Source organism: Eucyclogobius newberryi, unplaced genomic scaffold, assembly GCF_026437365.1.
Source record: "Eucyclogobius newberryi isolate DKJ021-1_F unplaced genomic scaffold, fEucNew1.0.hap1 SCAF_4, whole genome shotgun sequence".
In the NCBI taxonomy this organism is placed as follows: Eukaryota; Metazoa; Chordata; class Actinopteri; order Gobiiformes; family Gobiidae; genus Eucyclogobius; species Eucyclogobius newberryi.
Window position 1 is genome coordinate 17021338 of NW_027316056.1, and position 27231 is coordinate 17048568.

Below are 27231 nucleotides of genomic sequence, written 5' to 3' on the forward strand. Positions count from 1 at the left end.
CACAGCCTCGCACGCAAAAAGAGAAGGCAATGTGGGTGAGGAATCTCTGTATATCCACATAAATACATACCGCTTGTAAGAATTTGAAACATATTTTGAATTTGAAACATAATCTTAGGCCGGGGAGTGAATTTTAGATGCATCACTTCTGCAATAAAACAGTTTGGATTTAATTTTGTACCGGGTGCAATCCTAGAATCGTTTTCACTTGGCATTGTCAATTTAATCCGGGTTTTGGTCTGGCAGGTTTTACTCCTGTGGCCTAAGAGTGTATTTGGACAAAAGATAAGGCACACAATGCAAAAAAAGGCATCAATAAAAACACCTGTGTAACAATGTTGCCACCACGAAACCTTTGAATCGTCTCTGTTCCCCCACTCGCGTCCCCGCCCTCTCTCTATGCTGGCGTCACCCTGAACCCCCTACCTTGATAGATCACATGGCTGTTGTGATACCAGCTGGCTGACTGCTCATTTGCATGTTTCAGCTACATTGCCCATTAGAGGAATGGGTGGGAGCGGCTGTGGTAAAGGTGGAGGCAGTCTGAGGGTGAAGGAGAGAGCAATGGTAATACTCTGAGGGTTAGAAGACGCCATTTGTACTTTCATGACATTCAAATCAGTGCTCGTGCTTTTTTATGGGGCAGTAGAGTGCTGTAACTTAGTCTATGTGTGGCTCAGCAGATAGATATTATTTTAAATAGACCAGGGCCAGGAGAATATACATCTGATAAACAACTTGGAGGACAAAATTAACCTTTTTTGAAGACATATGTGGGCTTCTATCAACACAACAATTTCATGTTAATTTGAATGTTTGAATCAGCTGAGAGAAGCATTTGAAGCAAAGTCAAAGTTAAAGAAAGTGACGCAAAAGGTAAATGTATCAGGCCTAAAGCTCTCTATCGACATCTAGTGGCAAAAATGATAAAACTGCCGTTAAGTCGATTTTCACTCAATAAATACAGCAGTGCGTTTTATATCACTACTGTTTGAATATCTATGTTGCTAATCTCCAGGACATGATAAAATAGAGAACCCATTGTCATTGTGCGATAGCCCAATATTATTATGTTAAGCAATGTGGCCAACGAGTAAAAGTGGAAAAGTCCTTTAGGATCAAGGATGTAAATGAAATCTCTACTTTGACCTTGTTTACTTGCGTGTTTACAATATAATAGGGACTAGAATGGACTAGAGAGACACATTTTTATTTATCCTTTTAGTTTGTATCTGTATGTGGAACACGCTACATAGGCATTTGTTTTCATACAGCCTATGCATTACAAACTATGCACGCATTGGAACAACAATTATAAAAATGTAATGTCTCCTATTATCTTATTATTGGAACTAAACAGTTAACGCCGGAGTTAGATTTAGTCCTAATCTTACCTGAAGGCGTCTTCAGCCGGCGAGCGTCATTTTAGTGACGCGCATGCGCAGTGTGAAAAAAGGAAGCAGAAGAGCTCGACGGATTAAGAGGACGAGCAGCAGAAAAGCAGCTGTTTCACTCAAACTGGGCTGATCTAGCTACTTTTATCCGGCGGCACAATGGACGACTGACGGCCTGGATGGAAGTAAATGTCGGATTGTGAAGAGCAAAGCAGGTCCTAAAAGCGGAAGCACGATGATGTTAGAGTGCGACCCGACAGAGACAGAAGGCGAGCCCGGCTTGGACAGCGCGGGGACAGCGGCGGAGTGTAACTTTCACCCCGACGACACTCACACGGTGTTATACGACAAGAGCAGGACCGGGCTGGGGCTCGCGCTGAACCCCGGGGGCGCGGTGCGTATCTCGGACTCTCGGGAGAGCGTCCTGACGGAGTTGGAGACGGACGGTTCCGGGGAAGAGACGCTGCTGTTGCCGTGTCTCTCTGGAAGCCCCGTGTCCCCGCGGCCGGTGCGCGACAAGAGGCGGAAAAGACACAGCTCGTCGTCGGACAAGGACAACTTGGCCTCTCCGGGTAATTTAGAGCTGATTAAGACCTAATATAATAGATCCATGTTAAGAGCATGTGTCAGTGCCAGCTCTGTCCTGGCTGTGGACGCTGTGTGTCTTTACAAAGAAGTAATTGATCAACTCCCTCACAGGAAATGATCAGTGACAGGCCTATTGGCTGTATCTTTATTATTCTAATAAATGTATTTATTGATCATCACTCGGATGGATCAATGCCTATGATGACCCGATATAGAACACAATATATCTTACTTATGCGCAATTGAACGTGCAACAACAAATTTAATCATAAGGTTACTACTTAGGTAGGCCGTACTTTCCCTCTTCATGATCAAATACACTTTACCAGAAGAATATAAAAATATAGCCGCAAGCGGCAATGATCGGCCCTCGCCACGCCGCCGCCACGCAGCACGAGGAGGGGGCGCTAACGCGCCCCAATTGTCCTTTTATTACGCCTACTGCTGAATCTGTGACGCTGTCACATCTTCTCCCCTTTGTTTTACCATCAAAAAGCAATTTTATTTTGAATTCTTGGCAAAATGTGCGGCTTTGCCGCACAGACACCGTGACTCTTTGAATAAAAATGTGGATAACTTTTGATGGTCCACCCCTGAAGATGAGTCTCACCAAATTTCACGTTGATAGGGCTGACGCCCTGGGAGGAGTTGGTGAAAGTCTAAAGTGTAAACATGTTCTGGTGATTTCCCCATTGGAATAACATGGGAGGTTTCGGTCCTCGCTACAGCAACGCCATAACAATTATGACATGGGTCTCATTGACTTTTTTGATGGGGATGCCAAAATTGAGTTTTGTGTCAAATTTCAGATAATTTCGCAAAACTAAACATTTAACCTCCATATAAAATCTGTAGGGGGCGCTGTGGCGCCAAATTAATTAATTTCACTTCAAGTAGGTTTAGGGCAAAGAGTTTAACAACTGATTTCTAATTTGACGCAATTCGGACTTTATCTGCGCAAACGGCAGAAATGTTAAATCTGGGAGATTTCTGAAATTCTAGCTAAAGTTTGAGGCTTCGCCGCTCAGAGACCGTGAGAGGTATCAATGTAATTTGGATAACTTTTGATGTCCCACTCCTCAGTAGCATTTTCACCAAATTTCAGCTTTTTAGAGCAAACGCCCTGGGAGGAGTTTGTAAAAGTACGACGTTTGGAAAAACTCCCGAGTCATGCTTAGCCATTTTTGAAGCAATATGGCCGACATTTGGTTGGGCGGACGGCGTTGCCGTAATAATTTTTACTTCTCTTGTCACCATCTACCTCTGCGCCAAATTTCATGATTCTACGATCAGATTTTTTTTGGGTCATTTCCTATCTCTCAATGCATTTTTGGTACATTTGGGGGCGCTGACGCGCCAATTTTTTTTGTTTTAGAAAAGGGAAATAGCCAGAATGTAGAGAGGCACGATTTTTAGAGGTGTGCAAATTTTTGTGACTTTTCGTCAATGTTCACTGGGTGAAAAATAGGGGGGTTGGTCCCGAGAAGAAGAAGAAGAATAATATTCCGATGCAAAAACAATGTTTCCCATTTTTCAAATATCATAAACTATACATTTTCGGAAAGCGCTCGCGCTTTCCTACCTCATGGTGTGGGTCCCTGGTCACTGACGGGTAATTTCGTTAATTTTGAGTGGGCTCTGCCCACTTTGTGTTTTTGGCCCTCTATACAGTAATAATGTTCAATTTTTGCATTACATGCTTATATGCACGGAACATGCAAGATATGGGGAACGTATTTGTGAGCTACTTAGGGCAAATGAGTGCTTTATTCGCGGTCGTCATCCCAATGTAAAGTGCTCGTTTAGTGCGCACTTTTGCACGGGCTTCGCCCGTTTACAACGGTAATGTTCCATTTTCCTACTACTAATTAGTATGCACGGGGCGTGCGTGAGTGAAGGAGTGCGTTAGTGAGTGTTTGGAAGATAAGATAAGATATTCCTTTATTGTCCCACATGGGGAAATTTCATTGGTGCAACGCAGGTAGATACAGAGGTAGATACAGAAGAACAGATCACTTATAGGAAGTCTGAAAAACACTTTCAGTAGAAGATCTCCTATAAATAAATAAAAACTCCCATAGACAAATAAATACATAAATACCATTGCATGTGATCACGACAGTAATTGCACATGAATATGTGTCACGACAGCACATAGATTGCACATGAATTTCACAGTAATTGCACAGTAATTGCACATGAATTCCAACAGCAATTGCACATACGACAGAATTGCACATCAGTATTAGGTTAGGTCAGTATTGCGACGGGATAACGTGACGATCTCCGGGTAAGACGACTGTTCTCCGCAGTTTCATTAGTTCTTCCTTTGTGTAAGCGCGGTACGGCGCCGGCCCCGAGCCGGGGGGCGGGGCCGGAGCCGGGGGGCGGGGCCGGAGCCGGGGGACTCAGAGCCAAGACACATCGCAACGACACGACGAAAACACTCAATCCAGCCGAATAAAGTCAAAACAAGTTAATTTAAAGCGATTCCAGTGCGTGTCTCGATCGTTCGTGAAGTTCCTCTTTCATATAAACGTGTATATAAACGTGTACCGACGACACGCTGTACTTTAGCGCGGCCGGAGGGCGCGGGGGGGGGCTGGTGGGCTAGTTCGGAGCTAGCTCACGTCACAACAACACAACGAACGCAACGAAAAACGCTCAAATCCAGCCGAAAAAAGTCAAAAACAGTTGAATTAAAAAACTATTCCAGCGCGTGTCCCTATCGTACAGTAAAATAGAAAAAATATACTTACTATATTTACAAAATATAGGAGATAAAGCACAATAAGTGTGAGAAAGAAGAGAGAGCGTTTACACCGGGCTGCCAGCTGTACCAGCGCCTTATGACGTAACTAAGTGGGCGAGCGCTTCGCGCTCGATTTCGCACGGCCTTGCGAGATTAATAGGCCTCTCGCCAGCTTGTGGCGCTCGGGCCTAACTACATCTCTCGTAACAATAACCACATAGAGTGTAAAGAATCCTATGTTAAGTGTTGCAGTGTTGCAGAAGACAATGAGGTTAAAGTTGCATTCTATTGTGGCAGTGGACAATGGTGGTTTTTCTTCACCACATTATACACAAAGATAAGGTGACTATGGTTACGTGAATACTGAGTCTTACAGGAAATATTCAGGAGTTTTGTTGCAAGACATTTTAAATCTCAAACAGTCTTCCTCCCTTAGAGTAAACTTTGCTTGTTTGTTGGAGTACTGTACTGTACTTTGTGTTCCTACGTAACCGTGACATGAGATAGCGACGTGTTTCTGATCTGAGCTGGCAAATGTGAACTTTAGTCTTGCCACAAGTAAAGTCCAACTATCCATTCAAATTGAAATGATCATACAGGTGGTGCCAAAGCAGTGTTTCTCAGATGTTTTACAACAAAGGCCTTATCAGAGCCTTTCTAGAGAGTTGTTAATACCATGCCTGTGAATAGAACTATACATGCCTGTCCAAGCTAAAGTTGCCACTTGGATTCAACTAAGCAAATACAGTAGGTCCGAGCCTCCTACTGGATAACTGCTGCATGGGCGATGATCTTTCAGCTGCAACACAGTATTTAAACCCAACTGATGTATTTCGGATACAACCATGTGGAAATACAAATCCTGAGGTCATGGAAAAGATGTCGGTGTGTTTGAGAAGGATCAAATCATTGGCATCAAACAGAAAACATCTGAGGTGAAGCGTAAACTAATGCACTACAGATCTGAACTCCAGTGAGAGTGTTTGTGACGAGCTGCAGAAGGCTTTGAGCAGCGGTCACTCACTTCTATCATCAACACAAGATCCACTGGTGAAAAAGAATGCAACACTGGATGTTCATACATATTTAATATTGCAGAAGCTTATTGAAACTATATTAGTGTGCTGTAATCAAAGCTTTCCAACTTTTTTTTGGACAGGCAATGCAGCTCTGTGTGTGAGGGATCTCTTTAGGTTCTGAGCTGAACATTAGTCATGGCCTGTACTTGTGTGCTGAGAGGGAGGAGTACTTGTATGTGTCCTCTATTATGGGACTTGATACGTGTCCTGATACACGGATGTCCCTCAAAGCAGGCGTTAAAAAGTCTGCTTAAACTATGTTTTTATTATGTAGACAAACAAAATGCTTTGAAATTTCATGTTCACGTGCCTTTAATATCAGAATATTACCGTCCTATGAATAAGTCACCTTTTCAGCCCAGCACAATTCAACAATTATGTATGTGTAAAAGTATCAAGTTGATGTACAGTTGCCCGTAATTGCCGAGAAGTCCGTTGCAATATTTTACCGTATTGACATTTTGAGTACAGCCCCACTGGCAACCCACGTTCAGGTGTGATTGTAGTTCCTTTTTTAAACCAGTAAAAGCGCTGACTATATACGCTCCCTTTGAGTGTTAAAAGAAGAGCACCTGGAGGAAATATGTGCAGAAAAAGCTCCACACGGGAAGGCCCCACCCGTCCAAGGCTCAAACCCGGGACCCCCAATGAGATGCACCATCTCAACAGTGATTGGAAAACTGGAAAATAAAAGTGAAATGCAAAGGTTGTACTGGGGCACGGCGAGATGACAAGGTGATCCCGTAACCATAGCAGCAGCACATTCTGAGTCCTGTCAGCTAATTGGTTTAACACAACACCCCCGCCTCGTACTCAACCTCGATTCTCTGACGGATTCTTTTTAGATCATTGTTTGCTCGTGTCTATTTGGGTTATTTGGGTCTTTCTCTCGCCCCTGATACACACGGCGGTTCTGTTTGACGACGTTATCACACGCGGAAATCTAGAACCACAGAATCGCAGGCGTCCCATTTCCTGTGTGACAAAATAACAATTGTAGGAGCTAGAGTTACCGTGTGTTCAATGAGCGCATCAGGCGTGGAGCTTCTGTGCCTCAACTGTTGTAAATAAAGTTGCACTTGAATTGATCCGTGTATAAAAGAAGAATACATTTGCCAGAACAGTATGTAATATACCTAAGCTATAGGAGCATTGGTAAAAGCAGATGACCATATGTTTAGACTGCATGAAATCCACTTAGCACACACATACCTGTAATTTCATACTTATTCATGCTCTCACACTAAACGTATATGAATTGATTGGCCATAGGTCTGAAGATGGAAGATTCCAGATGAAGGGATGTTGTGTTCTGTCGGCCGGTGGCTCTGATCGCCTGCTGGGAGGAGTTCATGGCTCCATTAGTTGACCCACATCACAAAGAGCGACATTAAATATGCACAAGCCCATTCTATATGCAAAGGCTTCAGTGGCAGGCATCTTTGTTACTCTTGGTTTAATTTAAAAGCGCATTGTGCACACAAAGACCAAATGTTTTGTACAATTACATAATTTTCTTGTTTAATTATAGAAGAGCTTTTTAGAGCTCAAATTGACTTTCAGATACAAAGAAAACCTTCCTGCTCTTGTCAGGTCTCTAACTCCTCATCTTTCTGAGGAGGTTGGTGGTACTGTTCATTGTTCTAGTGCAGGGGTGTCCAAACTTTTTTCACCAAGGGCCGCAGTTTGAAACTTAAACGGGGCAGAGGGCCACAAACAACTTGACGATGTCGAATTTGTTGAATGACAAAGTGAATCATTCGAAATTTTGCATTTGACGTAATTGCGATGCGCCTCCACACCTTTAATTAGACCTGGAACATTAATATTAGGTTGGTATAACATCAATATGCCTGAATTTCCCCAATTTTACAATAAAAAGTACTACTTTTTGTTGTTTGGGCCGACATAGCAGGAAGCTGGAGGGCCAACAAAAATTGGTCTGAGGGCCGCATTTGGCCCTCTGGCCCTAGTTTAGACATGCCTGTTCTAGTGGCGTCTCATTGTTAATTTAACACTGATAATCATTTTCATTTAGACTAAGCTATGTGTTTGTTTTTATTTATTTAATTTGGGCTATTCAGATTCATGGCATATACAAAACTGGGGCTGCAGTCTACTAAAGAAATTCTTAGTTGCCTAGATACCTTGCTGACCAATTTAGTTGACTGAAAAGGGGGCGTGTCAAAGACGATTCACTCAATGATTGGACCATGGATCTGATCCAAACGACACTTGTAAGACTACGGCAACGATCTAAAAGTGTTCAGTTCTCAGCTCGTTCATGCCTTCTCTCTGGTGTTGTCCCATAGAAATCCTTATAATAATTAAACTATTTGTCAACTAATACAGATGTTGGTAGACTAAAACACCATCGACTGTTGATATTATTTAAATTTGTTTAGATTTAGTACATTTTAATTTTATTTTTTGTCTAGTTTTGTTAAACAGAAATGTCATGCTAACTTTGTCTCTACTAAATCAGTAATTTTATTTTAACTCGTATTTCATAGTTTCATTCTATGGACATGGAAATTGGCTCTTTTCACATTGATTCATGTGGAATGCATTAAAAATAGAACTTTGATCTAGCCTCCTTATTCTTGTCATTAATTCATGTTTTTTTGTTTTTTTTATTATTTACAAGGAAAAGATCACTTCTCTTAAGTCAACTGAAATATTTAGTTTTAGTTGAAGTTTTCCATTTTAATTTATTTTTAATCTGCAAAATTATGATTAAATGGTGACAGCAAATATTGTAGTTGTCAAAAGAATGTACACGTACAGGAGTCGCAGGGTTCTTCTGCCACACGCTGGGTGCTGCTAAACGGCCCATCAGAAGTCAGACATGAAAGCTTCTGAACGTAGTTCAGTGTGAGTGTGAGTGTGAGTGTGAGAACTCCATCCGGGTTCTTTTTGTTCAACATCAAGGCCCAAAATCCTGAGATTGATCCCATCCCCCATCCTGAATATTCATTTGCAGGATTAGAGACATTTCTGTGGCCTTCTAAAATAATTGTACCCTCTCGGTGTAGAAATAGTGTAATATGTTGTCATCGCAAGATCAAATGCAATTAAATTCAGTGCTTTAAATAATGTACACTATATCATTAATTCAGTTTTGTGGCAGTGAAAGTGTAATTATGTTAATGTCCTTGTTTATTCTGCGTATTTATCATGACATACACAAAATACAAAAAAAACGACTTAAAAGCTGCACTGTGGAAGGTTTGCCTCCTGTTTTTAGACTCCATGGAGACAGGCAGGCAATGCCATCAAGCAAAGTTACAGGTCAGATCTGTGGAGAGGCGACCTTGCTCACTGTAATAATGTTTTTCAAGGTTGTTTTTTTGAGAATAAAACACATATAAATGAATCATTGCAAGATAGTCTCTTTCCCTCCATGCTCAGTCTCTCTCTCTCCCCCTCCATGCTCACAGTCTCTCTCTCTTTCCCTCCATGCTCAGTCTCTCTCTCTCCCTCCATGCTCACAGTCTCTCTCTCTCTCCCTCCATGCTCACAGTCTCTCTCTCTCTCTCTCCATGCTCACAGTCTCTCTCTCTCTCTCTCCATGCTCACAGTCTCTCTCTCTCTCCCTCCTTGCTCACAGTCTCTCTCTCTCTCCCTCCTTGCTCACAGTCTCTCTCTCTCTCCCTCCTTGCTCACAGTCTCTCTCCCTCCATGCTCAGTCTCTCTCTCCCTCCATGCTCAGTCTCTCTCTCCCTCCATGCTCACAGTCTCTCTCTCTCCCTCCTTGCTCAGTCTCTCTCTCCCTCCTTGCTCAGTCTCTCTCTCTCCCTCCATGCTCAGTCTCTCTCTCTCCCTCCATGCTCACAGTCTCTCTCTCTCTCCCTCCATGCTCACAGTCTCTCTCTCTCTCCCTCCTTGCTCACAGTCTCTCTCTCCCTCCATGCTCAGTCTCTCTCTCCCTCCATGCTCAGTCTCTCTCTCCCTCCATGCTCACAGTCTCTCTCTCTCCCTCCATGCTCACAGTCTCTCTCTCTCCCTCCATGCTCACAGTCTCTCTCTCTCCCTCCTTGCTCAGTCTCTCTCTCCCTCCATGCTCACAGTCTCTCTCTCCCTCTCCATGCTCACAGTCTCTCTCTCTCCCTCCATGCTCACAGTCTCTCTCTCTCCCTCCTTGCTCAGTCTCTCTCTCCCTCCATGCTCACAGTCTCTCTCTCCCTCTCCATGCTCACAGTCTCTCTCTCTCCCTCCTTGCTCACAGTCTCTCTCTCTCCCTCCATGCTCACAGTCTCTCTCTCTCCCTCCTTGCTCAGTCTCTCTCTCCCTCCATGCTCACAGTCTCTCTCTCTCCCTCCATGCTCCCAGTCTCTCCTCCCTTCTCCGTCATGTCCCGCTGCGACTGATCTAGGGCATATGGAGCCACTGGCCTGTCTCTCCATGTGACAGCAAGATAAACTCTGTCAGCTCATGTGATTGGACATTAATGAAATTAATAATTAGCAGTTCAAATCCACAAGGGAACTGTCATGTCTTTTGAATTATACATCAATACTATTTTATGATTTACTGGTATGACTGAAGAGCCATTTTACAATATTTGTCTATTATTACAATTCATTTGTAGGGATGCAACTAGGGATGGCAAGATTAATAGATTATTGGTTTGTAATTATCACAATAAATGTGCATATTACCTGAAACCAAAATAAGTTAATTAAATGTGATGTATTTACAGGTTTACTGTTTAAGTCACATTTAAATTACATTTGAGTTCGAGACTTTAAGTTTGTCAAGCAATGATACTCTCTTAGACAATGTTTTTGGTGATTGTGAATAAACGTGATGTGTGTTACGTACCGTGCCCACTCACAATCAAGAGTCACCAAAGCCCCATAACATCTTTTCACAGCAATAAACCTTTCTTTCTTTCCCTTAAAACTCTTGCCTCATCATCTAGCTCCATTTTCTTTAAGCTATCATAATTACATAGTGTCACAACAGTCTCGTTGTAGCCCTTTCATTTTTGCTGTCACTTCTTTGAGACTTGCTCTGTAATGAACACTTGTCCCCATAGGTACCCACCACGGCGACATAAACCATTTCCCAGATGATCCAGAGTTCGCAGATATCATCCAAAGGGCAGAACAAGCGATTGAGAACGGTGTTAACCCGGAGAGGATTTCCCAAGGTTCCAGTGGGAGCTACTTTGTCAAAGATCCTAAAGGGGTATGTTATAAAAGTACTAACATGAATGGTTGTTGGGCCTTTTTTGGGTGTGATTCTTTGTAGTTTGTAACAATTATCTTTTGTGTAGAAAGTCTTTGGTGTTTTTAAACCAAAGTCTGAGGAGCCGTATGGCCACCTAAACCCCAAATGGACCAAATACTTTCATAAGGTACGTTGTCTTCTGTAACTCCCTAGCATTTTGCTCCAGAGCAGTCAACGAAACAAACGTCTTCTCTTTTCTCAGTTGTGTTGTCCGTGTTGTTTTGGTCGAGGCTGTTTGTTGCCAAATCAAGGTTACCTGTCAGAAGCTGCTGCCTCCTTGGTTGATTCGAAGCTCGGCCTTGGTGTTGTGCCCAAAACGAAGGTAAGAATTTTTAAGGTTAAGTTAAAATTGTGTGTGTTTTTTTTTTTTTAACAATCCCGTTCTTCTTCTGTGTTAAGGTGGTGTACCTGGCCAGCGAGACATTCCACTACAGCGCAATAGACCGAGCCAAATCCAGAGGAAAGAAGTACGCTTTAGAGAAGGTTCCTAAAGTAGGCCGTCGCTTCCATAGAGTGGGCCTGCCTCCTAAGGTAGCTGAAGCTTTGTTGTTTATTCAATTGCCGTTTTGTTCTCCTAAGTTACACATTTTATCAAATTTACTTCTAAGTGTAATGTCATAGCACCTGCAGACAGTTTTGCTTGAATGTTACGCTGCACCAAAACTGAACAGACGATCTAATGTGATGCATATTCTAATAGAAGCAATTATTGTTGTTACAGTTGTTTGGATTTACATCACTTTGCAATTTTGGCGTGTGTTTCCGTCTTCATCTTTGCTGTAGATAATGCTGCAGATAACTGTTCCACAGAGCAGATCAAAGAAGCTGTGTTTTTTTGTGTTTGTCGCGCTGCTGTTGTCGACATGTTGTGCAAGGGATGGGATAGGATCATGTGCCATAAGATATTGTAAGATAAAACTGCCAAATTAAGCTGTAGTTAAAAAAGTAGTTCTACAATGACGGAACAAATTAGAGTTATATGACAGTAATATGAAAATTGTGAGACTAAAATGGTCAACTGAACTGCACATGTTTTTATATATGCAAATCTTGTGGCAGTTCTGTCTCGCCCTTAATGTTTTGCACAAAGTATGCTATGTGTGCTTCTGTCTGCAGGTGGGCTCCTTTCAGCTGTTCGTGGAGGGTTACCGTGAAGCGGATTACTGGCTCAGGCGCTTTGAGGCCGAGCCGCTGCCGGAGAACATCAGGAAGCAGCTGCAGTCACAGTTTGAGCGTCTGGTTGTGCTGGATTATGTCATCAGAAACACAGGTAAGGGAGGGTGTCGGCATATTGACCGTAAGCATTAGCTCATCCTGACATATTGTAAACGAGCATCTTTATCATGGGTATTATTAGAGAGTTGGATGAATTTTGAAGAAGTTTAAAGTGCATTTCACTAAAACACTTAATAGTCATGAATAGGTTGCTAAAGGTCTTGCTTAATTTCCCTAGTTTGTTAATTTTGGTGAAGTTTACCAATTGACTTCCTGGTTGGACGTACGCCGCAGATGTGACAGACGGAGGTGATTCTGATAAACGGTTACCAAGCAACCATATGGTAAACAAGGGTCAAAGCTTTGTTTAAGTATTTGAGTCATTTAAATATATGGGAACGCCTTAATTTTGTTATGATTGTGAATTGTCCCGGCATTTTTGAGTAAATTATGTGCATTGACGACCTTTTTAAAATTCTGCCCTACTTCCTGTAATTTTAAACTTGTATATTTAAACCTTTCTTCAGTCTTGTCTGAGGTAAAACCATGATAAACATTTACCACCTGTGTTATCTCACCAAAAACGCCAAATAAAAACCTTAAAACCTGTGGAATGCATTTTAAGGTGCATTTGACAAGAAAACATTTGAGATCTCCAAACCTTGTGTTGTCTGTTCTGCAGTTGATGTTTTTACTATTCCGAATCAATGTCCTGCTCAGGTTGTTTTGTAAAGCAGATAGTCCTTCTACACCTTTTTCTAGTGAAAGCTATATTTAAATACTTCCAAGAATAATATTTGCTGACATTATTCCTCTAAACACACCTTTATTTTGTCTTTCAGACCGAGGAAATGACAACTGGTTGATCAAGTATGAGAAGCCAGGCAACGGCGAGGAAGAAAAGGTGCGTTCAGATTTACTGGATTTGACCCACTTATTGGCACAGGACACAATCTTTCAGTTATTTTTGTCTGTCTGAGGCTGGGTTTTGTTTATTTTTGGTTTGTTTGCTTTATTAATCATCGTTTGCTTTCATTGCTTACGTTGCCATTATCCCGTAGCCTTTATTTAAATATCACAGAGTCACAGTGAACAGTACCCAGCCTTATCCACGGACCCCGTAACATGCTCCAAAAACATGTACCTCCTCGTTCATGAAAGAGGCCCACACAGACAAACAAGGGGGCTGTGAGTAACTAGAATGGACCAAGGGCATTGTGGCCTGTTGGATGTCATTGTCCATTCGTCCTAGATGTCACTCAGTCATGTCTCCATCGTCCAATTAGTTATCCTTCATTGCGTGGTTTGGTCATGACTTGTATATGACCTTTTAGCTGATTTATACTGTGTTTTCTGTCCTCTGTAGGGCGCAGAGTGGCCGGACAGCATCATAGACTCCTGCATCAAGATCGCGGCAATTGACAATGGACTAGCCTTCCCCTTTAAGCACCCGGATGAGTGGAGAGCCTGTATGTTGCTTTCACTATCTCGTCTGTAAAAATCATGACATAATAATGACATAATAATGACATAATAATGACGTGTAGAGGTGAGCAGGGCTGAATGATGTGGGTAAAAATACCACATTGTTCACAAGTAAACCGGGAGAATTGACAAAAAGGCTGAATGAACTGACAAACTTCAAATATCACATGTATTTCAAATCATGCTTGCAAGCCTCGAAATAACGGGTCGGACACGGTCAATGACCGACGCAAAAATCTGTGGCAGATGAACACCACACTAGAGCAGTCCTTCTCAAATAGTGGGGCAACACGTCGGGAGCGTTTGAGCGTCGGACGCTTTGGACGCTCCACCAGAGCGGCCCAGAGGGAGAGGGAGGGAAAGAGAGAAGAGGTAACAGGTAGTTCCAGAGCGTAATCTTACCTGTAAATGCTTTTTTGTTCTTCATAAATCTTTTTGTTGTTGGCGTGAGCCAAAGAAAAGTTTCAAACCCCTCCCCCGAGCGTTACCATGGAGATCATCTCACTAAAAAATGATATAATGCTTAAATGAGCTACAATGAGGGGCCAGTAAGCATACTTTTATATTATTTAATCCATTTATGGCCATTTTATTTTTAAATGAATACGCTGTATTAAAGAGTAGGGAAGTCAACCAAAAGCTAATAAAACAAGGAACGTGTTTGTAGCACTTGGCTTCACTGTGACTGAGGTGGAGACGAGGAAAGACCGGTGTGTCCACTGTGTCTTTAATGTTGGCAGCGACAGCATGAAGCCAAATAAACACATCAATAAAACACTTGTGACCGATTCAGAATTAGCCATGACGGGTACCAAATGATTGGTACCTGTCAAGGCTTGTGCTTGTACAGATTTAAACTACATGTATGGTATTTTTATTAAGTCAGAGTAAGACTGGATATTTTCTCATCTGTGGAGGAAATTATGGTTTTGGTGCAAACAAATGCACCCTTTGGGACTGGCCAGTCACGTCTATTCATATCGCTATTTTGAGTCAATTAAGGTTAATCTTGCAGCCCTAGTGGGTAATGCATGGACAAAATTGAGATAATATCCTGAATGCTGTTAAATATATGCAAAATGTGAATATTTTTTCTCTTATGTGATTCATTTGACTGACATCACATTTTTCTGACGATTAAACCTCAAATAATACATTTAAATACATGTTTTAACACATTTCTAACCCTGTTGTGTCACTATTGTTATTGGGATACATTTGTCAATAGCACCCAATGGCACGTTGCTCTGCTCTTCCTGCAGACCCTTTCCACTGGGCTTGGCTCCCACAAGCTAAAGTGGCCTTCTCCCAGGAAACCAGAGACTTGGTGCTGTCGCGTCTCTCGGATATGAACTTTGTCCAGGACCTCTGTGAAGACCTCTACGAGATGTTCAAGGTAGAGTTTTCACAACCGACTTAAGTGATATTTTTGGTTGCATGTATTTGAGGACAGTGTAGAAGTGGATTTAACAGTTTGATTTCTTGGCTTGTTCCGTTGTTGTGACACGTTTACAAATCAGAATAATATATTCGTCATGCCGTTTCACCGTTTCCCGACTGCGTTCGCTGAGCGCCCGGTAAGACTATAGCTTATTTTCCCTGGATCACCACATAAAACACCCCCAGACATCACAGAAGATCGTACAATATTTAGTTTTTACTTGAATGAATAGACCTTTTTTTAACAAACATAGTATCCATGGATTTGTGTCTCTCCCTCATGTCCTGCTCCTTTCTCCATCTATCCTTCTCTCTCTATCTAACCATCTATTTATTCATCTATCCATCTATCTATCTTTCTATCTATCTTTCTATCGATGGGATACTTGAAATATGAGTTTGACAATGTTTTACTAAATCCTAGCCGTGTGTGCGGTCATTTAGCATTGCCTAGTGTTTGTAACTCTTTGCACTGCCACACATGAGCTCTGTGTTTTTCAATCACAAGATGTCGCTAAGCACGCACAAGCATAGAACTGCCAGCTAAGGCTGCTACTATGGTTAACACAAGCTGTGCTGATGTCACCTCAGTCTCCAAAGTCATTAAAACTGTAGGACTGTCACTGATTTAGATGATTTACTGCATCTGGTCAGAAAACAGAGCTTTGCAATTTGCTTTTAGTTCTGTGGTAAATTAAGTTCTTCACTGCCGCTCACTGCTCTGTTCATTTTGGCAATTACTTTCTGTCCCACGTGTGCCACCAAATCATTTTCTTCTGTCGCACTGACCTAAATTTGGGCGCAATTTCCATATTAGTTTAGTATTGATTTGTAACCGGGTATAAAAAAGTACACACCTACGTGCCAATAATAGTTAGGCTGTGCTAATGTCCGCTTGGTCTAACTATGTTTTTCCCTTTAGACGGATAAAGGCTTTGACAAGACCATGTTTGAGAGACAAATGTCTGTGATGAGGGGACAGGTAAGGTTTTCTCTGTAACCTTTGTCTCCTTTCACTATTCTGTCTTTATAATAGTGAATCCTGTATGTTTCCTGCAGGTGTTGAACCTTACCCAGGCTCTGAAGGACGGAAAGAGCCCCATCCAGCTGGTGCAGATGCCGCGCGTGGTGGTGGAGCGCAGCCGCTCCGGAGGCCAGGGCCGCGTGGTCACTCTTGGCAACGCTTTCACACAGACTTTCCACTGCAAGCGCCCGTTCTTCTCCTCTTGGTAGAGACTGGGCGCGATGCGACCCACATTTGCCGACGAAAACGCTGAATACTGTGAAAGACTGAATGTATGTGAAGCCAGGCTTAGCTCGCTCCTATTTTTGTAAAGCGGGAGTGATACCCGTGTCTCCAAAAGACCAGTGAGGATATTTGGGTTGCCATGGTGACTCAAAAGTATAATCGGCTTTTCTACTGAAGAGGGATTTGTTTATTGTGAGGCAGAACGTTTTTTTTTGTTTTTTTTTGCCTACCCACTTAAAGTTCCTGCTAAAATCTTGCGAGGTTTCCAAGAGGGACTAATGGCCAAAGAACAAGCACTTTCCACATACAGTGTTTTCGGATTACCATGGATTCGGAGGCAGAAATGCCACAGAATAGAAGTAAACAATGACATGCTTTGCCTTGTGCGATTACTTATTGAAGCAGGAGTAAGTAGTTGGTGTGCATTTTATCCACTGAGCTATTTTCCCAGTGTTCGATTTCAAGTTACACAAGTACTACAATTACAACAGTGTCTTTTAGTCTCACTACTGCCAAATATAATTGTGGTTGAAGGGAAACTCCAAAGCCTCAAGAATAGGAAAACGTTGAAACTTGAAACTTGGAGAAGAAGAGGAATGCGTATTGCTTGAATGTAAAGCTGTTTACGGTTTCTATACACTTTTACTCTGAAACATTTCAATACAAGGAATCAAACAATCTCGTGATGAATGTATTTGTCGTTGTATTTAATTGCTGGTGAGTTTGTTTCTTTTGCTCCTCGCAGCATGGGGCTGGCATCTGGCCTTTCGCCTTTACAGTGAGTTGTGTAAAGAGGAAATGTTAAATTCAAAATGGCATTTCTCACATGCTCATGTCTGCATCTTTACATTTTTATCAAACTCGATGATTGTATTTAAACAAGTTGTATATTTAACAAATAAAGAATAAACTGCTTCCTGTTGGCATTTGACTTAATATGTTGTCTTTTCTAACACATAAAACCAGTGTTTACAGAGCTCTGGTTACCTTCCAGCAGGATTGTGCTATTTTTGGTATTGGCATTCTGTCCCCCACTGAAAATTAAGTTAACCTTAGGTTTTGTGCCTGGGTACTTTGTGTGATGCCTTTATTTTCTGTTCTGCAGTGTTGCGCTTCTTTGTACCAAACTATTTAAAATTATATTGAAAGAGAAAATGGTTCTACAGGTGTTAGGAAAGCTTAAATATTTAATATGTCCAGAACATTTTGGCATGTTAGAAATGTCCCACATCTACAGTGTAATTATCATTGTAAAGGATACCTGGTATCTCCCATAGCTAGGATGCACTGGGTCTCAGCGTTGCCGGGACTTATTGTCACATTAAAAATCAAACCAACCCGGGGCCCTATGTAAAAAGAGCCCCCCCTAGTGCTATTTCTGTAGTCACATCATCACAGAGATGGAAAAACAAAATGCGAGTCAGGCCCAATCTGAGAAATGTGATTCATATTCCCTGTGAAAAGATAAAGCCCAGTCTCACTGAAACTAGTCTGAAACTTGCTGTGCTAAATGTCAGGTCATTATGTAACAAATCACTCTTAATTAATAATTTTATTTCTTCTTATAATCTTGATTTTATGTTTTTAACTGAAACATGGCTTGACAAAATCACAGGAAATGTAGTTCTGATAGAATCTGCTCCACCCAACTTTAAGTTTGAATCTGAAACACGAGAAAACAAAAAAGGGGGTGGAGTCTGTGCTGTCTTTAGAGATGAAATAATTACCCGCAGGTTGTCTTTTGGGGTGTTTTCATCATTTAAGTATGTATCCTTTAAAATGGAGCTAAAACGGTCTCCATCCATTCTCTTCATTGTTTTATACAAGCCTCCCCAGCACTGCCAAAGTTTTATTGATGATTTTACTGAGATGCTTTCAGTCATATGCACAGACTTTGATAGTTTGGTCATTACAGGTGCTTTCAATGTGCATGTTGATAATATTTGTGACAGAAACGCTAAAGAGCTTGATGCTGTCCTTGAAACCTTCAGTCTTACTCAGCATGTGAGAGGCCCCACCCACAGCAAAGGACACACTCTAGATCTCATAATTACAAAGGGGGTAAATATTTCAAATGTTAATGTGATCGATGTTGCTCTGTCTGATCATTTCTGTGTCTTCTTTGACCTGTCTATTTCTCCCAAACCTCTGGTTGGTCCTGCAGTTGGTTCAGAGGAGACACATAAGTGATGGCACAGGTGCACTGTTTATGGAAATGATAAACTTTGAAAATGTCTCATGTTCTAATGTAAATGATTTGTTGAACTCTGTTACATCTAGTGTTTTGAATGTTCTGGACACCATCGCCCCTATAAAGGCTAAAATGGTTAAAAATAAGCAGAAGGCGCCGTGGAGAAATGATGATTCGGTCAGGGCACAGAAAAGGGAGTGCCGCAGGGCCGAACGGAAATGGCGCAAGTCAAAAGCTCCAGGTTCAAAAAGAGATTTACAAAGAAAAGCTGAACATGTACAACCTAATCTTACGTAGAACTAGGGAAAGATATTTTTCTGAAATAATTGGAAGCTGCAGTAACAACTCGAGTGTCCTGTTTGCCACAGTAAACAGATTAACAAACCCTCCAGCTCAGCTGCCGTTAGAACTCATTTCCACATCCAAGTGTAATGAGTTTGCATTATTCTTTAATGACAAAGTTCAGGGCATTAAAAATGCTATAAATCCCACAATGCGAAAAATTACCCTAAAACCACCAAGACACTTAGAGCTAACTCACTTTGCACCAGTAACTGACAAAACTGTCCATGAGATCATCACCAGTCTGAGTTCATCTACATGCTGCCTTGATGTGTTACCCACCAAATTTCTAAAGTCTGTGCTGAACAGTTTGTTAGCACCACTCACTCACATAGTTAACATGTCGCTTCAATCTGGAACATTCCCAATGTCTTTGAAAACTGCGGTCATAAAGCCTCTCCTAAAGAAGAGCAGTCTTGATGCCGCAGTACTGAGTCATTACCGGCCCATCTCTAATCTGCCATTTTGGGGCAAAGTCCTTGAAAAGGTTGTTTACCAACAGCTCACAGATTTCCTCTTAATAAACAACTCATTTGATGTTTTTCAGTCAGGTTTTAGACCTCATCACAGCACTGAGACTGCTCTTGTCAAGGTGACAAATGACATCCGCCTGAACACTGACACGGGCAAAGCCTCAGTCTTAATTCTGTTAGATCTGAGTGCTGCTTTTGACACTGTCGATCATGGGATCCTCTTACAGAGACTAGAGGACTGGGTGGGCATCACTGGCACTGCCCTAAACTGGTTAAGGTCCTATCTGGAAGACAGGAAGTACTTTGTTGAAATTGGTAGCTGTGTCTCAGACCACATGACCCTGACCTGTGGAGTGCCCCAAGGGTCAGTCCTGGGTCCCCTTCTGTTCAACCTCTACATGCTGCCGTTAGGTCAGTTGATACGCAGTGAAAATGTGTCCTATCACAATTATGCAGACGACACTCAGATCTATGTTTCACTATCGGCAGGTGACTATGGACCAGTAGATTCACTCTGTCACTGCATCCAACAGATCAGTTTGTGGATGCAAAACAACTTTCTCCAGCTGAACTCAGACAAGACTGAAATAATCGTTTTTGGCCCACAGAAACAAAGAGAAAGTGTTAGCGGTCACCTCCAGAGTCTCGCTCTAAAACCTACAAACCAAGTTAGAAATCTGGGGGTAATGATGGACTCAGACTTGAACTTTAATAGCCACATCAAATCAATAACATCAGCAGCTTTTTACCATCTAAAAAACATTGCCAAAATCAAAAATATAGTGTCAAAACCAGATTTAGAGAGACTTATCCATGCGTTTGTCTCCAGTAGATTAGACTACTGTAACGGCCTGCTCACTGGTCTCTCCAAACGAGCTGTAAAACAGCTGCAGTTCATCCAGAACGCTGCTGCTCGGGTCCTGACTAGAACCAGGAAGTATGATCACATTAGTCCTGTTCTCAGGTCTCTGCACTGGCTCCTGTGGCTCAGAGAATAGACTTTAAAGCAGCTCTGCTTGTGTACAAGTCTCTCCATGGCCTAGCACCAAAGTACATCTTGGATATGTTAGTGCCATATGAACCATCTCGGACTCTGAGGACCTCAGGGACCGGCCTCCTGCTGGTGCCCAGAGTCAGGACTAAACATGGGGAATCTGCATTTCAGTTTTGTTCAGCTAAAATCTGGAACAGTCTTCCTGAAGATGTGAGACAGGCTTCTACTCTGACAATGTTCAAATCTAAGCTAAAAACAGTTTTGTTTAGCTGCGCATATGACTGAAAGGATTTTTTCTTTGCACTCTTCTCTTTTGTTTGTGATTTTATTAGTTTAGATTGATAATTTTTAATTTAGTTAATTTTATTGTATTTCTGTAATTTCTTTGTGATTTGAATGCATTTTTCCTGCTGTGTGAAGCACTTTGAATTGCCTTGTGTATGAAATGTGCTCTACAAATAAACTTGCCTTGCCTTGCCTTGCCTTTTAACAATTAGAATTGTATTTTTCTGGTGCACTTTCAAAAAATGACCTTGTGTCCTGGTGCATTAATAAGCTCTTTCTAAGTCTTCCTCTATCTACAGTAGGACCCACTTCTCTGGTGCCTGGAGACTTCCATCATAATGATAACCTTTCATGTCCACTAGATGTCGTCATGACTCGTGTAGTTCTTCCAGAAACCACAGACATGTCCAGTCACTGTCTAAATATTGAGACAGGGACGAGGTGCTTCACACACAGACACAGGTGCTTCACATCTCAGCTTTTCCAGTCCCTATAGACACGAGCCCATCTCAGGATTACTTTAATTTGTCAAACGTGGTATAAGTTACCGATACTTCCACTTTTTTGGGACAATGCAGTTCCTGTCGCTCGCAGTCTTTTTCCTTCTCATCCACGACGTGAGCGGAGCAGACAAGTGCGCGTCCCCGTGTGATGTGAGCGCGTGTCCGAGCCTCAGCTGCGCAGGCGGCTTTGTCCCGGACCAGTGTCACTGCTGCCTGCTGTGCGCCCCGGGACAGGGAGACCCCTGCGGCAGGAGGAACGACCTGCCCTGCGGCGACGGGTTAGAGTGCCGACTGCTGAGCGTGGGGAGACGGCGGGGCTCCTCTGGGGGCCTCCCTGTGGGCTCCAGGGGGACATGCAGATGCCGGAGCCAGCATAAAGTGTGCGCGAGTGACGGGAAGACCTACTCCAGTGTGTGCAAGATGCAAGCGGCAAACCGCAAAGCCCAGCACAGAGGCAGGCCGGGGGTCAAGGTCAAACACAAAGGAGTCTGTGCCAACTCAAGTGCAGGTGGGGAACTCCAGGGGTTTAGGGGCTTTTCTCTACCTTTACATAGCCCGAGCCTTCATAACTCAGAGTCAGATGTGTATGATGAGGCCTACTGTCCTTAAGATTTCAGCATTATGTGGGTATTGTAGGCTACATGTTTGTTTGTATGTCTGTTTTTAGATCACGACCCTCCAGAGCATCCCAGCAGTCCTCGCTTCAAATTCAATTTCATTGCTGATGTGGTGGAGCGGATTGCACCTGCAGTGGTTCACATTGAGCTTTTTGTAAGGTTTGTATGAGTTCATCAGAAAACTGTTTTGTTTTTGTCCCATAAAGCAACAGAGTTTATATTATAAACTCTGTAGCTTTTGTCTTTCTGTCCAGACACCCTTTGTTCGGCCGCCACATGCGCCTGTCCAGTGGCTCAGGGTTCATTGTGACTCACGCCGGTGTGATTGTCACCAATGCCCATGTTGTAACCACATCCACCTCAGTGACCAGCAGACCACAGCTGCATGTCCAGCTTCACGACGGAGACTCATATGAAGCTGTGCTCAGAGACGTGGACAAGAAGACAGACATCGCCACAATCAAGATCACTCCTCAAGTAAGAGAAACGCTGGATGCCGGAACGATGATGAAGCCAAGAACTTTCTGCTAGACTTTTGGAAGACTAACAGTGAGCCTTGATAATATAAACATCTGCCTTGTGACTCAGAGGCCTCGCTCTAGTGTGCTTTCTCACACTCGTATCTCAAATAGTTGGTCGGTATAGTCAGGTTGTTCTTTCCTATTTTCACCACATGACTGCTTTATACAGGGCCGTTACTTCATTATTCATCAGGAATCATATTTGTTTTTCCTTATCCTTGTTCTAGTCTTTAACTGATATGTTTGTACCTTGTATGTCAGTCATCAGAGTAGAAGTACTGTTGTTAGCTAGTGGTAATGATAACAGTAATAACGAGTCTTTGCTTGAATTTTCTGCTTAAAGATGTCTTTTTTTATAGTGTTTTTTCCCCCCTTTTCTTTATAATGTGTGCTCGTCATTGGTTTGTATTCTTCGTATGTTCTTTTGAGCAGAAGAAGCTCCCTGTCCTCTCTTTGGGCCCCTCGTCAGACCTCAGACCAGGGGAGTTTGTTGTTGCCATTGGCAGCCCCTTCGCTCTGCAGAACACTGTGACGACAGGCATCATCAGCACCACCCAGAGAGACGGGAAGGAGCTGGGCATCAAGGACTCCGACGTGGACTACATCCAGACAGACGCCATCATCAATGTGAGGCTGGACCTAAAGTCAAATACACTGTGGCTGTGTTCTGTGTATACCTGTCTTTATAAACATTTGCTTTTCTTTCAGTATGGAAATTCAGGAGGGCCCCTTGTGAATTTGGTGAGTCACGATCATGACATAACATCTATACATAACACTTTAGTCAAGAGTCTATATAATGTCTCTTCTCACTGAGGGCTGTAGTCTGCTAAAGACATTCATGGTTGACTAAAGACATGTTGAATGTTGAATAAAAGGGGGCGACGCGCTGTGCTGGCATCAGATTTCCAAACTATGAAGTCATAGACCAGACATCTCACCAAAATGCACTGACAAGATCACTGGAGATCAATTCAAAGTGCTTCACACAGCAGGAAAAATGCATTCAAATCACAAAGAAATTACAGAAACAGAAATACAATAAAATTAACTAAATAAAAAAATATCAGTCCAACTGATTGTCTAAACTAATAAAATCACAAACAAAAGAGAAGAGTGCAAAGAAAAAATCCTTTCAGTCATATGCACAGCTAAACAAAACTGTTTTTAGCTTAGATTTGAACATTGTCAGAGTAGAAGCCTGTCTCACATCTTCAGGAAGACTGTTCCAGATTTTAGCTGCATAAAACTGAAACGCAGATTCCTCATGTTTAGTCCTGACTCTGGGCACCAGCAGGAGGCCGGTCCATGTTTAGTCCTGACTCTGGGCACCAGCAGGAGGCCGGTCCATGTTTAGTCCTGACTCTGGCACCAGCAGGAGGCCGGTCCATGTTTAGTCCTGACTCTGGCACCAGCAGGAGGCCGGTCCATGTTTAGTCCTGACTCTGGCACCAGCAGGAGGCCGGTCCATGTTTAGTCCTGACTCTGGCACCAGCAGGAGGCCGGTCCATGTTTAGTCCTGACTCTGGCACCAGCAGGAGGCCAGTCCATGTTTAGTCCTGACTCTGGCACCAGCAGGAGGCCGGTCCATGTTTAGTCCTGACTCTGGCACCAGCAGGAGGCCGGTCCCTGAGGTCCTCAGAGTCCGAGATGGTTCATATGGCACTAACATGTCTGAGATGTACTTTGGTACTAGGCCGTGGAGAGACTTGTACACAAGCAGAGCTGCTTTAAAGTCTATTCTCTGAGCCACAGGAGCCAGTGCAGAGACCTGAGAACAGGACTAATGTGATCATACTTCCTGGTTCTAGTCAGGACCCGAGCAGCAGCGTTCTGGATGTACTGCAGCTGTTTTACAGCTCGTTTGGAGAGGCCAGTGAGCGGGACGTTACAGTAGTCTAATCTACTGGAGACAAACGCATGGATAAGTCTCTCTAAATCTGGTTTTGACACCATATTTTTGATTTTGGCAATATTATTATATATATATATATATTTTTGGGCAATATTAACAAATAATTAACAATTAACAAAACAAATAACAGAAATCTAGTCAATTGTGTATTGTATTTTTAAAAAGGAAGAATAAACTGGCAATTCACTCCCAAATCTCAAAGTAACTCACTCCAAACCGTCTCCTTTTCGCTTTATAAATTTGTATATATATATATGTATGTGTTTTTTTTTTTAATTTGTTTAATATGGACATAGCATTTACATTGGACGAACCAGATGCAATGTTTTAAGTGTTATAGCAAAATAAGCAAATTTTCAACACCTACAGGCTATTATTCGGGGCAACAGTGATCGAGCCCCCAACCAAGCTCCGGCCATGGCATACTGTCTGTCTGTCCTGAGGAGAGACACTTAATCCACCTTTTCTCTGTATGATTTGAGTTTGTGAATGGTGGTAGTAAAGGCCACAGATCTGTAAACATGTCTGCTAGTCAGCCTCAAGGCAGCTGTGGCTTCAGGAGTCATTGAAGGCCGTGAATAATGCCTTTTATTATTATTATTTTAGCATATTTATGTCGCACCGAATCACCAAGACAAGTTCCTATGTTTGTGAATTCTGTTCATTCTGATTTCTGATATTTCCCTCGTTTAACCTGCTGCGTGTGTCAACAGGACGGAGAGGTGATCGGCGTGAACACGATGAAGGTCACAGCCGGGATCTCCTTCGCGATACCTTCAGACCGCATCAGCCGCTTCCTCTCACAGTCTCGAATCAAGCTCAAGAAAAGTCGAGAGTCGAAGCTCAGCAAGAAGAAAGGTGACCGCCATGTTTTTCACGTTATGTATCACGCTTGCTCTCCAAACCTTTAGTAACCAATACGCTTACAGAAAAGTCCAGACTGCAAAGATTCACCAGCGAAGCACAGTCTGAAGACGGTGAGAGTGGTCTGTTGAAATCTGCTGTTCATGTTCTGATCACTTACCACTGTCTTGTCTTGGCAGATGACGTAAAAAGGAGGTTCCTAGGCATCAAAATGCTCACAATTACCGATGAGTAAGTTAAAAAACTAAGAAAATCAATATGTTAATGCGTTTGTTTGCTACTTTTGACATTTTCCCCTCACGTTTTCCCTTGTTTTTAGTCTTGTCGCAGAGTTACAACACGTGAACCCTTATTTTCCTCTGGTCAGTCACGGAGTTTTAGTGCAGCAGGTCATTCCTAACTCTCCAGCTGAAAGGTACGCTCCGCATATCTCTGCTATAAGCACCACTGACACATTTTAATGACACTCTTGTTCCAGTGGAGGGCTGAAGGAGGGCGATGTCATAGTCAAATTAAATGGACAACTGGTCTGGAGCATTGAGGACATCTGGCAGGCTTTACAGGGTCAACATCCGCTCCTGTTTGAGATCCTGCGAGCTCATGAGACGCTTCTCTTTCACATTGACCCACAAGAGTGACTCAGTGCAAGCTTTTCTTTTCACTGCAGTACTGAAAATAAATCGTTTTAAGAGGTAAGATTGAGATTCAAGATTGAGATAAAGAATATATTGGTGGAAAAAAATAAAAGAAAATGCATTTACCTCACAAGGACTTCACCAACAATAAAATAAACCTTCTACTTCTCAAGGAGGAACATGTGACCGTTCAGCACACATTTAGCATTCAGACTAAAGACTATTTTGGATAATAGATATAGTTTATAACGTGATGTGTATTTAAATATAAACAACCTTGGACTTATCTGAATAATGTAAATAAGTTGGCATTTATTGTGTTATATTATACATGGCTGTTGCAAAAGAAGCACATTTTCGACTGTTTTTTCCAGCCCATTGTTGAAATGTTTACAGAACAATTACAGATAATGAAGAATAAACAGTTTCATAATTCCCTTGAGTCTTGCGTGTCGGAGTGAAAGCATGTGAGCAGCAGATGCAGCGCAGACCGAAACCTCGGCTGTGTTTATGTCGTGTCCAGCCTCTTCCATCGTTCTACTCTGCTATGACAGATGTGCTCATAATTCAAACAAACCTCCCACTAAAAGACACGGCTCTTACTGGAAAATTATTTCTATCGACTTTGTTCACAGGAAGACTATAAACATTTATATTAATAGACTCATATACTATTCAGATATCTATTGATTTAGTTCACAAAATTTTCCCACAAAGATAGAGAAACTAAAATACTCTTCACCCAATCATGTTCTCAATGTTAAAACGAGTAAAATGGTTAGTTGCTACTTCATCACAGGTCATTTTAACCACTACTACACATATACTGCAAGTACTGTGTGTTGCAAAATATAATATTGAAATATAAGCATTTTCTACTAATACTACCAGTGTTATTATTGCTAGAAGGTAATATATATATATATATATATATATATATATATATATATATATATATATATGTATAAAAATGTTCTTTATTGCATCTATAACATACAGCTCACACTAGTCACTCCAAACAATAGTTTGTATTTACAGATGAATTAATAGATTTAATCGTGTGCGTGCAGTGAACTGGCTCCTGTTAGTTCTGCTTGTGTTTCTCTGTGATCCAGTTGTGTGTGTCTGTGGTGATGTTGATGTCTGGCCAAGAAGACGTTCATCAAACTGAGCACAGACCGTTTGAGCGAAGGCAGAAGCAGCTGTTTGCCCAAAGACAGTAAATACTTCACTCACTGCTTCTATTACTGCAAATTACATTAAATTACTGCGACTTAAAAAACAATAATGCAAATAAGCCGACACATTTGAGCTTGCATTCTATTTTATTGTTTTTCTGTGGTTTATTGGAGCTTACATTTTGAGTTGCTATGTTTTCTACATAAAAGTAAGTAAGTTTATGGTTTAAAAATGTCAATGTTTTATTATTCCTATCCTATACATTCATTTCAATC

General features: G+C 42.1%; 2 protein-coding genes across 2 annotated transcripts; both read left to right on the forward strand.

Moving 5' to 3' along the window:
* The first annotated feature begins 1441 nt into the window (after positions 1 to 1441).
* On the forward strand, positions 1442 to 17358 carry pi4k2b (phosphatidylinositol 4-kinase type 2 beta). The gene is made up of 11 exons (XM_072462522.1): positions 1442 to 1966; positions 10855 to 11006; positions 11095 to 11175; positions 11251 to 11370; positions 11448 to 11579; positions 12165 to 12318; positions 13106 to 13167; positions 13630 to 13732; positions 15011 to 15144; positions 16111 to 16170; positions 16248 to 17358. The coding sequence occupies exons 1-11, from the start codon at positions 1630 to 1632 to the stop codon at positions 16419 to 16421; spliced, it is 1509 nt and encodes a 502-aa protein (XP_072318623.1). The 5' UTR covers positions 1442 to 1629; the 3' UTR covers positions 16422 to 17358.
* Positions 17359 to 21207: 3849 nt separating this feature from the next.
* Positions 21208 to 25797, forward strand: htra3a (HtrA serine peptidase 3a). Its single transcript, XM_072462794.1, has 10 exons — positions 21208 to 21757; positions 21893 to 22001; positions 22097 to 22319; positions 22796 to 22990; positions 23072 to 23104; positions 24992 to 25136; positions 25208 to 25261; positions 25322 to 25373; positions 25462 to 25557; positions 25621 to 25797. The coding sequence occupies exons 1-10, from the start codon at positions 21295 to 21297 to the stop codon at positions 25778 to 25780; spliced, it is 1530 nt and encodes a 509-aa protein (XP_072318895.1). The 5' UTR covers positions 21208 to 21294; the 3' UTR covers positions 25781 to 25797.
* The last annotated feature ends 1434 nt before the right edge of the window (positions 25798 to 27231 follow it).